Source organism: Cherax quadricarinatus, chromosome 41 (assembly GCF_038502225.1).
Source record: "Cherax quadricarinatus isolate ZL_2023a chromosome 41, ASM3850222v1, whole genome shotgun sequence".
Taxonomy (NCBI): Eukaryota; Metazoa; Arthropoda; class Malacostraca; order Decapoda; family Parastacidae; genus Cherax; species Cherax quadricarinatus.
Genome location: NC_091332.1, coordinates 27,197,547 through 27,210,543, shown reverse-complemented (window position 1 = coordinate 27,210,543; position 12,997 = coordinate 27,197,547). Strand labels below are relative to the sequence as shown.

Genomic DNA, 12,997 nt, shown 5'->3' with positions numbered 1-12,997 from the left:
GGGTTTTGGGGATCAACGCCCCCACGGCCCAGTCTGTGGCCAGGCCTTATGGTGGATCAGAGCCTGAACAACCAGACTGTTATTGTTGGCCCTCACAAAACGACGTACGAACCACAGTCCAGCTGGTCAGGTACTGACTTAGGTACCTATTCAGTGCCTTCTTGAAGACAGCCAGGAATCTATTGGTAATCCCCTTTATGTATGCTGGGAGGCAGTTGAACAGTTTTGGACCCCTGACATTTATTGTGTTGTCTCTTAGTGTACTCATGGCACCCCTGCCTTTCATTAGGGGGACGCTGAATCTCCTGCCCAGTCTTTGCTTTCATAGGGAGTGATTTTCTTGTGCAGATTTGGGATTAGTTCCTCTAGGATTTTCCAAGTGTGTATTATCATGTATGTTTCTCGCCTGCATTCCAGGGAGTACAAATCAAGGGGCTTCAACCATTCCTGTAATTTTTGTGCTTTATCATACTTATACATGTTGTGAAAGTTCTCTGTACATTCTCTAGGTCTGCAATTGTGCCTGCTTTGGAAGGGGCCATTAGTGTGCAGCAATATTCCAGCCTAGAGAGAACAAACAGGGGGGCTCCTTGGCATGGTGAAGAGGCTAGCAGTCGGAGGAATTAGCCCTTTTGGTCTTCTTCCTCAGACTGAACCTAATTCCTCCCCAATCCCCCCTTCCCTATCCCATCCTCCTCATCACCCTTTTCCCTTTCCTTCTCCTCTCCCATCCCTCCACTTTCCCTTTCCTGTTTCTACCCTTAGTCTTTGTAGTTCCTAGACCTGAGAAGGGGTTCCAGGGAACACTTCCTGAGATTGAGGTCCTTGGTGGTAGTGTAGTTTGCCGTGGAATCTGGATCATCTAGAGATCCCAGTCCCTTTCCAGTCTACTGGGGGGCGGGGGAGGCTTCGGGTGTCTTTCAGGTGACTGATGTTTCTCTGGAGGCTGCCTGTTGGATTCCAGGAGGTGGTGGCCGAAGAAGGTATGCTTTATGGTGGGTTTCCTACCGCCCTCCTTTTTGTTCACCGAGGTGGCTCGGTAGATGTGAGGTTGCTATCCAGGATTGCTGATTTACTAGCTTGAAGAGTATGGTATGGCACGGATTCAATGCCACATCTGCACTACCAGCTGTGTTGAAGCTGTCCTCTTAGGAATGGATGGGAAAACTTGCTGTTCTTTCTCCCTGGGAGCTGCCCGTCCATTGCAAATAACACTGAAATTATTTTTTAGATTATGCAAAAGTCAGGCCATGTAATACAAGCGCTTCACTCTATATAACAGCAGATTAACATATTAAGATCATTCAGACACCAGTAATTACTGCCTATGAAAACGATGTTTCAACAATTTTCTTTACATGTTGGTCATCAACACAATTTTGTTGGACGAGACACATATTGGTTACCATTGTGTAATAAAATACTCAGTACATACATATTCACTTATGTTCTCCCACATCATAACTTCAACAATCACTTTGAACCTTTTATCCACTGTTGACACGATTATAATTAAATCATTGTTTTCACAAAAACCATTTTCGAATATATGAATATATCTTTTGTCTTATACAAATTTTGATTCATTTATAATTAATAATCTACTGTACAACTATGATATAATTACTATCCTACTGTACAACTATGATATAATTACTATCCTACTGTACAACTATGATATAATTACTATCCTACTGTACAACTATGATATAATTACTATCCTACTGTACAACTATGATATAATTACTATCCTACTGTACAACTATGATATAATTACTATCCTACTGTACAACTATGATATAATTACTATCCTACTGTACAACTATGATATAATTACTATCCTACTGTACAACTATGATATAATTACTATCCTACTGTACAACTATGATATAATTACTATCCTACTGTACAACTATGATATAATTACTATCCTACTGTACAACTATGATATAATTACTATCCTACTGTACAACTATGATATAATTACTATCCTACTGTACAACTATGATATAATTACTATCCTACTGTACAACTATGATATAATTACTATCCTACTGTACAACTATGATATAATTACTATCCTACTGTACAACTATGATATAATTACTATCCTACTGTACAACTATGATATAATTACTATCCTACTGTACAACTATGATATAATTACTATCCTACTGTACAACTATGATATAATCTTTAGTGTTAAGTAGTCTGTAAGCCAATAATGTTAAGTTGGCCCATAATGCCTAGGCATAATAGAGGCTCTTTGCAGTGCAACCCACTGTTGTAAATACAAAATCTCAATGTACTGTTTGCAAACACATAAAATAAATAAATAAAAAAATAAACTGTTCAAGCTTGTAATGGAGCCGTGTATAAAGAAGCGCCAGTCTTGGCTGAAGTAAGGAAGAAGTTCAACCTCTCTTGTCCGATAAGCTGTTATTTTTAACTTCTTGTTGTAGACAGTTCTTTTCTTGTAATTTGGATGCTTAACAGTTCAGATGTTTCTTTGATAGACTGAGGTCACGTATCAGATCATTGAGTTGTTCTTGAGAGAACTGCTGGGGTGTTGAAATGCTATCACCTGTGTTGCCTCCTATACCCTGTGTTTATTCAACATCTGACAACAAAAGGTCAGGTAGTGCTGTGTGGCACAGGTCTCTTTACTGACACTAAATCAGGATATTCTCACTTGACTTTCTTGTATCAAATAAAATCTTTCACATTAATCATACAAAAATACCGATCATCCTGGTGGTTCTTCGGTTCTCTCCACACCATAGGCACACCCAAATTTAAACATTTCCTTTGCCTATTTTTCCACTGTCATAAGGATTCTACCCAGGTTTTGCAAGCCATATGGGAAGCCCAAGACTTGTCTTGTTCTCCAGCGTCACTCAAAAATAAACAAATAAGTTAATTTTACAAAATCTGTGATTTTTTTTCTTTGTTTTTACAAAGAGTATTCGCCACAAATATAACAAAATGCAATGGAATTGTTCAAATAGACTCTTGGTGAAGAACTCATGTTTATCAGGAAAATTAATAAAACGAAGGTAATAGTAATGTCATGTTAAATATTAAATCATTAAAAAATAAAATTTTGATCGTTATTAAAACTATTTGTATATACAAATTGTCACTACATATATAAATACATGAGTTATGGCTAAGTTCCCTGTTACTGAAGGGTAGGTATGTAATATCTCACTAACTAGAACCAGTTTCAAAATCCTACTGACATTTTTGGATTTAGCAACGTCAAAATACCCCAAATACATTCAAATATATTTGCTGTTGTTGACAAGTGTTATAATTATAATTTTTCAGATATTATCTTAGAAAGATTATCAGTATTATTGTAATATCATTGATGCAGTAAAATTATTAATAAAGTTGAAAGAGAAGTAATAAGATAGCAAGAAAATAAATGAGAAGTGATAAAGAAGTAATAATGTAATTGAATTATATAACTGGATAATAAGTATTATCTTACACAGGTACTGGAATGTTGCTGTCTCGCTGCTGTCCATAGCCATGATTACTATCAACAGGTGAGTCAACACTGTGTACACCTGTTCTCTCGTACCTGATCTCTACACCCTGTGTCACTGATCTCTACACCTTGTGTCACTGCTCTCTACACCCTGTGTCACTGCTCTCTACACCCTGTGTCACTGCTCTCTACACCTTGTGTCACTGCTCTCTACACCCTGTGTCACTGATCTCTACACCCTGTGTCACTGATCTCTACACCTTGTGTCACTGCTCTCTACACCCTGTGTCACTGCTCTCTACACCCTGTGTCACTGATCTCTACACCCTGTGTCACTGATCTCTACACCCTGTGTCACTGATCTCTACACCCTGTGTCACTGATCTCTACACCATGTGTCACTGATCTCTACACCCTGTGTCACTGATCTCTACACCCTGTGTCACTGATCTCTACACCATGTGTCACTGCTCTCTACACAGTGTGTCACTGCTCTCTACACCCTGTGTCACTGCTCTCTACACCATGTGTCACTGCTCTCTACACCCTGTGTCACTGCTCTCTACACCCTGTGTCAGTGCTCTCTACACCATGTGTCACTGCTCTCTACACCCTGTGTCAGTGCTCTCTACACCCTGTGTCACTGCTCTCCACACCCTGTGTCAGTGCTCTCTACACCATGTGTCACTGCTCTCTACACCCTGTGTCAGTGCTCTCTACACCCTGTGTCACTGCTCTCTACACCCTGTGTCAGTGCTCTCTACACCATGTGTCACTGCTCTCTACACCATGTGTCACTGCTCTCTACACCCTGTGTCAGTGCTCTCTACACCATGTGTCACTGCTCTCTACACAGTGTGTCACTGCTCTCTACACCCTGTGTCACTGCTCTCTACACCATGTGTCACTGCTCTCTACACCCTGTGTCACTGTTCTCTACACCCTGTGTCACTGCTCTCTACACCATGTGTCACTGCTCTCTACACCATGTGTCACTGATCTCTACACCCTGTGTCACTGCTCTCTACACCATGTGTCACTGCTCTCTACACCCTGTGTCACTGCTCTCTACACCCTGTGTCAGTGCTCTCTACACCCTGTGTCACTGCTCTCTACACCCTGTGTCACTGCTATCTACACCCTGTGTCACTGCTCTCTACATCCTATGTCACTGCTATCTACACCCTGTGTCACTGCTCTCTACATCCTATGTCACTGCTATCTACACCCTGTGTCACTGCTCTCTACACCATGTGTCACTGCTCTCTACACCCTGTGTCACTGCTCTCTACACCCTGTGTCAGTGCTCTCTACACCCTGTGTCACTGCTCTCTACACCCTGTGTCACTGCTATCTACACCCTGTGTCACTGCTCTCTACATCCTATGTCACTGCTATCTACACCCTGTGTCACTGCTATCTACACCCTGTGTCACTGCTCTCTACACCCTGTGTCACTGCTCTCTACACCCTGTGTCACTGCTCTCTACATCCTATGTCACTGCTATCTACACCCTGTGTCACTGCTATCTACACCCTGTGTCACTGCTATCTACACCCTGTGTCACTGCTCTCTACACCCTGTGTCACTGCTCTCTACACCCTGTGTCACTGCTCTCTACACCCTGTGTCACTGCTCTCTACACCCTGTGTCACTGCTATCTACACCCTGTGTCACTGCTCTCTACACCCTGTGTCACTGCTATCTACACCCTGTGTCACTGCTCTCTACACCCTGTGTCACTGCTCTCTACACCCTGTGTCACTGCTATCTACACCCTGTGTCGCTGCTCTCACACCTGCTAACTTTACATCCTGTGTTCTCTCACTTTCACTCCTGTTCTCTGCACCTCTGTGTCATTCCTCTCAAATTTGTTCTCTGCACACTGTGTTCGTACACAATAGTAATACTAGTAGTAATAACTAATAATAATAATAGTAATGACAACAATAATGATGACAATGGGTGGACAGGTACATCATGATCGCTCACTTCAGCGTATACAAGCTGGTGTACAGGAAAGGTTGGATCGCCCTCATGATCGCTTTCTGTTGGGTGTTCGCCTTTGTCATGCTCCTGCCTACGCTGCTCAGCAAGTGGGGTACGTATCCTAGCTCATTCTCCTAGGGGAGTATTGCTTATCTAGGTTAATTTATGATTGCTTGGAAAAAAATCAACGTTGTCACTATGCTACAACGTCAGTTTTCGTAGGATGTAGGTAAAGTCATGTTGTGATTGTGGCTCTCTGAGAATGACCTTGATCAATCAAGTAAATTACTGGAAACTGTTGATGAAATTAGCGTAAATGAATGGGAGCAGTTCCAAGCGGAATCCTTTTAATATATTGGTGTTTCCGACAAGGCTTCGTGGTGCTGTGGTTGGATAAGGTCCGAGACTACAAGTGGGAGTCACTGATCCGACACACCCTCGTGTGTATAATCTTTACACTGAGGAATTAAATACAGTTTTGAGTAGGGAGGTGTGCAGCTAATAATAATAATAATCTTTATTTCTACATGTACATGTACAAGGTATACAGTCCTAGCTGACATCAGTGACTTACTACTGTATAGAAAGCCGCTTGTTATGCAGAGCATTTCGGGAAAATTAGGTCAGTTTTGTCCTGGGATGTGACCCACACCAGTCGACTAACACTCAGGTACCCATTTTACTAATGGGTGAACATGGACAGCAGGTGTCTTAAGGAAACATATATAAACTTATACCCTCAGCTATGCCGAGGACATGGTGCAGCTTGTTACGTCAGCAACTGTTTACACAGCTCATTCACAAATAACAAGGTTTTGCTTAATTTCACGACATATACTCCACGGTCAGCAAGAAGTATATAATTGTCAAGCAGGAGCCGCTCGAAGTAGTGTTACACCTTGAGCCAATTTTTTCTTCAGCATCCCGCCCCCTTCCTTGTGTAGCCTACTGTGTAGGCGAAACGTTTCGAAATAAAGATACCTAACTGTTGCATATGTGTCTTACCTAACAACCTGTCGGTATTTTATACCATTTTAATGTTCATTCTGTCAGACACTGCAACACAAGGGTATCTTGGTACAGACCTACAATCAACTTCGACAACCTCTACTAGTGAGAACGGCTGGATTTGAGAGGGACCTGACCTCCCAACATCTGAGTTCTTACCTCTTCTAGTGACCTACGTCTCACTTCTTGGCGCTATATAAGGCTCCATCCTGCCACTTCATCTCCATATTGTTTCATACTATGGAACAATGCTCTTCTCCAGACTGAGGGACTGACCACCTCAAAACTTTAAGGGTGATGGACTGATTACATCGTCTTCAAGTATCTTCTGCTTCTATCAACTTTTCTGTACTCGACTGAAGAAGCCTACTGTGTAAGCGAAACCTTTCGAAATAAAGATTCCTAACTGTTGCATATGTGTCTTACCTAACAACCTGTCGGTATTTTATACCATTTTAATACTAAATTATTGTAAACGTATTTAACATATATTTAGTTGGGTTAGGCTAAAATAAATTGCTGTTATAATAAGGTTAGGAAAGTTTTCTAAGCATCTTTTGGTGCAAAATTAAATTTTTTTACATTAACATTAATGAAAAATATATATCTTTAAACGTATAAGAGAAAATTTTAGAAAGGACTTAATTTTAAATGAGTTCTTGCTAAGTGATCAGTTTTACATATTCGGCACGACATACATATATATATATATATATATATATATATATATATATATATATATATATATATATATATATATATATATATATATATATAATGTGTGTGTGTGTGTGTGTGTGTGTGTGTTTAGGACTTGACGTACTCTTGGAGTGTGAGCAAGGTAACATGAAGGGATTCAAGGAAACCGGCAGGCCGGACTTGAGTCCTGGAGATGGGAAGTACAGTGTCTGCACTCTGAAGGGAGAGTGTTAATGTTGCAGTTTTATAACTGTAGTGTAAAGCATCCTTCTGGCAAGACAGTGATGGAATGAATAATGATGAAAGTTTTTCTTTTTCGGACCACCCAGCCTTGGTGGGAGACGGCCGATGTGTTAATAAAAACAATATATATATGTGTGTACTCACCTATTTGTGGTTACAGGGGTCGATACATAGCTCCTGGCCCCGCTTCTTCACTGATCGCTACTAGATCCTCCCTCGCCCTGCTCCATGAGCTTTATCATACCTTGTCTTAAAACTATGTATGGTTCCTGCCTCCACTACATCGTTTGCCAGACTATTCCACTTCCTGACAACTCTATGATTAAAGAAATACTTCCTAACATCTCTTTCACTCATCTGAGTCTTCAACTTCCAATTGTGGCCCCTTGTTTCTGTGTCTCATCTCTGGAACATTCTGTCTCTGTCCACCTTGTCAATTCCATGCAGTATTTTGTATGTCGTTATCATGTCTCCCCTAACCCTCCTTTCCTCCAGTGTCGTCAGGCCGATTTCCCTTAACCTCTCTTCGCAGGACATTCACCTAAGCTCTGGAACTAGCCTTGTTGCAAACCTTTGCACTTTCTTTAATTTCTTGACGTGCTTGACCAGGTGTGGGTTCCAAACTGGTGCTGCATACTCCAGTATGGGCCTGACATACACGGTATACAGAGTCTTGAACGATTCCTTCCTGAGGTATCGGAATGCTATTCTTAGGTTTGCCAGGCGTCCATATGCTGCAGCAGGTATCTGGTTGATGTGCGCCTCAGGAGATGTGCTCGGTATTATACTCACCCTAAGATCCTTTTTCTTGAGTGAGGTTTGCAGTCTTTGGCCACCTAGCCTATACGCCGTCTGCGGTCTTCTTTACCCTTCCCCGATCTTCATGACTTCTCATTTGGCGGGGTTAAATTCGAGGAGCCAGTTGCTGGACCAAGCTTTCACCCTGTCCAGGTCTCTTTGTAGTCCTGCTTGGTCCTCATCTGATTTAATTCTCCTCATTAACTTCACATCATCTGCAAACATGGACACTTCTGAGTCTATCCCTTCTGTCATGTCATTCACATATATTAAAAATAGCACTGGTCCTAGGACTGACCCCTGTGGAACCCCGCTCGTCACAGGCACCCACTGTGATACCTCATCACGTACCATGACTCGTTGTTGCCTCCCTGTCAGGTATTCTCTGATCCATTTCACTAATCTCTTGTGAGGAACTGTGTCGAAGGCCTTCTTGCAGTCCAAGAAAATGCAATCTATTCACCCCTTTCTCTCGTGTCTTACTTCCGTTACCTTGTCCTAAAACTCCAGGAAGTTTGTGACACAGGATTTGCCTTCCCTGAATCCGTGCTGGTTGTCGTTAATAAACTTGTTCCGTTCTAGGTGCTCCACCACTCTCCTCCTGATAATCTTCTCCATGACTTTGCATACTATGTGTGTGTGTGGTGCCGAATAGGTAAAACTTGTGATTTTTAGCTTAAATAACAACTCTCTTCTTGCCGAATAAGGCAAGCTAAAATTTGTGTATGCAATAATTTCGCAAAAAAATCATTCTGAACCTAACCAAAAAAATATATTTCATTGTGTTTGTTTATTATTAAATTATTGTAAACTTATCTAAAATATATTTAGTTGGATTAGGCTAAATTAAATTGTGCCTATTAGGGCCTATTTTTCCTGCAGTTTCTGAAGGCTGAACCAGAGTTTCTCAGAATCATGTGGGATGAATATCTGTGACCGTCTTTTATGTTATTGCAGATGCCTCCCCCTTTAAATGGGTTTATATTAATGAGTTCCTTTTCCTTTACGTATGTTATCATTTTCTTGCCACTTTAAATGGACATGTTGTCCCTTGGAAGGCTACCCTATAATTACTAGAGACTTCTATATCACTGACAATATATTGATGTGTGTAAAGTTAATGATGTCATAGCAGAATATGATCGATTATTTTTATTATTGCCACGTTAAAAACTGTAGTGTAAATCACCCTTCTGGCAAGACAGTGATGGAGTGAATGATGGTGAAAGTTTTCCTTTTTCGGGCCACCCTGCCTTGGTGGGAATCGGCCGGTGTGATGATAAAATAATAATAATAATAATAATAATAATATATATATATATATATATATATATATATATATATATATATATATATATATATATATATATATATATATATATATATATATATATATATATATATATATATATATATACATATATATATATATATATATATATATATACATATATATATATATATATATATATATATATATATATATATATATATATATATATGTACTCACCTGTGTGTGTGTGTGTGTGTGTGTGTGTGTGTGTGTGTGTGTGTGTGTGTGTGTGTGTGTGCGCGCGAGCAAACTGAAACTATTGTTGGCTAGTGTTGTCAGTATTAGTAAAGGCTGTGTACCATGTGTACTCGGGGCACTCCCGGTGTCTACTGAGTTCTGACGGTGTATTCTGAGTTCTGATAGTGTATGACTTATCACGGTGTATAATGAGAGTTCTGTCATACCTCACACAATACACACATTCAGTCACTACTTCTAGTGACTGAATGTGTATATTTCACACCAATATACTATCACCACACACCACCACATTACAACACTAATGTTAACTAACTAACTAACCTCTGGTGTTCTATAGGACGCTTCGGCTTCGACCGACGGCTTCAAACTTGTTCCATCTTGGACGACAACAACAAGTCGCCCAAGCAAGTTCTCTTCGGCTTAGGCTTCTGTGTGCCAGCCATCGTTATAGTCATCTGCTACTCACTCATCTTCTTCGTCATCCACAGGTAAGTAACACCATGCTCTAGCTAGCCATCCACAGGTAACACCATGCTCTAGCTAGCCCATCCACAGGTAAGTAACACCATGCTCTAGCTAGCCCATCCACAGGTAAGTAACACCATGCTCTAGCTAGCCCATCCACAGGTAAGTAACACCATGCTCTAGCTAGCCATCCACAGGTAAGTAACACCATGCTCTAGCTAGCCATCCACAGGTAAGTAACACCATGCTCTAGCTAGCCCATCCACAGGTAAGTAACACCATGCTCTAGCTAGCCCATCCACAGGTAAGTAACACCATGCTCTAGCTAGCCCATCCACAGGTAAGTAACACCATGCTCTAGCTAGCCCATCCACAGGTAAGTAACACCATGCTCTAGCTAGCCCATCCACAGGTAAGTAACACCATGCTCTAGCTAGCCATCCACAGGTAAGTAACACCATGCTCTAGCTAGCCATCCACAGGTAAGTAACACCATGCTCTAGCTAGCCATCCACAGGTAAGTAACACCATGCTCTAGCTAGCCCATCCACAGGTAACGCATACTATCAGTAGACCAAGAACAGGCAACACACTACTAACAGTGGACCATGGACAGGTAACACATTATCAGTGAACCATGGACAGGTAACACATTATCAGTGAACCATGGACAGGTATCACACTACCATCAGTGAACCATGGACAGGTAACACACTACCATCAGTGAACCATGGACAAGTAACACACTACCATCAGTGAACCATGGACAGGTAACACACTACCATCAGTGGACCATGGACAGGTAACACACTACTAACAGTGGACCATGGACAGGTAACACATTATCAGTGAACCATGGACAGGTATCACACTACCATCAGTGAACCATGGACAGGTAACACACTACCATCAGTGAACCATGGACAAGTAACACACTACCATCAGTGAACCATGGACAGGTAACACACTACCATCAGTGAACCATGGACAGGTAACACACTACCATCAGTGAACCATGGACAGGTAACACACTACCATCAGTGAACCATGGACAGGTAATACACTACCATCAGTGAACCATGGACAGGTAACACACTACCATCAGTGAACCATGGACAGGTAATACACTACCATCAGTGAACCATGGACAGGTAACACACTACCATCAGTGAACCATGGACAGGTAATACACTACCATCAGTGAACCATGGACAGGTAACACACTACCATCAGTGAACCATGGACAAGTAACACACTGCCATCAGTGAACCATGGACAAGTAACACACTGCCATCAGTGGACCATGGACAGGTAATACACTACCATCAGTGAACCATGGACAGGTACGCAAATTGACTCAGACACTGCCTAAAATCAATATAAAAAATTCTGCTTATTAAAAGACACCGGCGTCTCAGGTTTAAAGCCGACTAAAAGATACGTTCTCTACTTGTTACCTGAAACCCATTTGTTTTAATAAAATTGGCAAATTAAAATTTATACAACTTCTTGGCACTCATGACTTTGTAACTGACTGCTAAAAAACAAGGTTCTTGACTCTCAAGACACTCAGAGGACGCAAGCTCAAGTTATTTTACGAAAAAATCACCCCATTTTATGATTAAAATTGGGTGATTGGTACCTATACACACAACATTCCAGTGTAGATGGTATACAACATCAGAGCTGAACGAGTCAAGTCTACCGGAAGGAGTTTCACAAAGTATTACATCGATACCGAAATAAGGAATGTCAATAAAGTGCCCAAAAAGGGCACCTGTTCATTCCAATAATTTCACGAATTTTCCTCTAGTTATACTTGACCAGTGTCAAAAATGTGGGCATGGGCAAGTCTCTTGTCGTGGGCAAGTCTCTCAACATGGGCAAGTCTCCTACCATGGAGAAGTCTCCTAACATGGGCAAGTTTCCTAACATGGGCAAGTCTCCTAACATGGGCAAGTTTCCTAACATGGGCAAGTCTCTTAACATGGGAAAGTCTCCTAACATGGGCAAGTCTCCTAACATGGGCAAGTCTTCTACCATGGGAAAGTCTCCTAGCATGGGCAAGTTTCCTAACATGAGCAAGTCTCCTAACATGGGCAAGTTTCCTAAAATGGGCAAGTCTCCTACCCTGGGCAAGTCTCCTACCCTGGGCAAGTCTCTTAACATACGAAAGTCTCCTAACATGGGCAAGTCACCTACCATGGGCAAGTCTCTTAACATGGGCAAGTCTCCTAACATGGGCAAGTCTCTTAACATGGGAAAGTCTCCTAACATGCACATGTCTCCTACCATGGGCAAGTCTCCTACCATGGACAAGTCTCTTAACATGGGAAAGTCTCATAACATGGGCAAGTCTCTTATCGTGGGCAAGTCTCTTAACATGGGCAAGTTTCCTAACATGGGCAAATCTTCTAACATGGGCAAGTCTCTTAACATGGGCAAGTCGCCTAACATGGGCAAGTCTCCTAACATGGGCAAGTCTCCTAACATGGGCAAGTCTCCTAACATTGGCAAGTCTCTTAACATGGGCAAGTCTCCTAACATGGGCAAGTCTCCTAACATGGGCAAGTCTCCTAACATGGGCAAGTCTCCTACCATGGGCAAGTCTCTTATCGTGGGCAAGTCTGTTAACATGGGCAAGTCTCCTAACATGGGCAAGTCTCTTAACAAGGGCAAGTCTCTTAACATGGGCAAGTCTCTTAACATGGGCAAGTCTCTTAACATGGGCAAGTCTCCTAACATGGGCAAGTCTCTTAACATG

At 41.6% G+C, this 12,997-nt stretch overlaps 1 protein-coding gene across 14 annotated transcripts in view; it reads left to right on the top strand.

Moving 5' to 3' along the window:
- The window catches only part of LOC128695950 (G-protein coupled receptor moody), a 284,935-nt gene that overhangs the window by 232,585 nt on the left and 39,353 nt on the right, over positions 1–12,997 (top strand). For all 14 annotated transcript variants that reach the window (XM_070093135.1, XM_070093133.1, XM_070093134.1 and 11 more), the window contains 3 exons: positions 3,501–3,554; positions 5,471–5,598; positions 10,106–10,256. In XM_070093135.1, the coding sequence (XP_069949236.1) occupies positions 3,501–3,554; positions 5,471–5,598; positions 10,106–10,256 (333 nt within the window). The remainder of the gene's footprint in view (positions 1–3,500; positions 3,555–5,470; positions 5,599–10,105; positions 10,257–12,997) is intronic.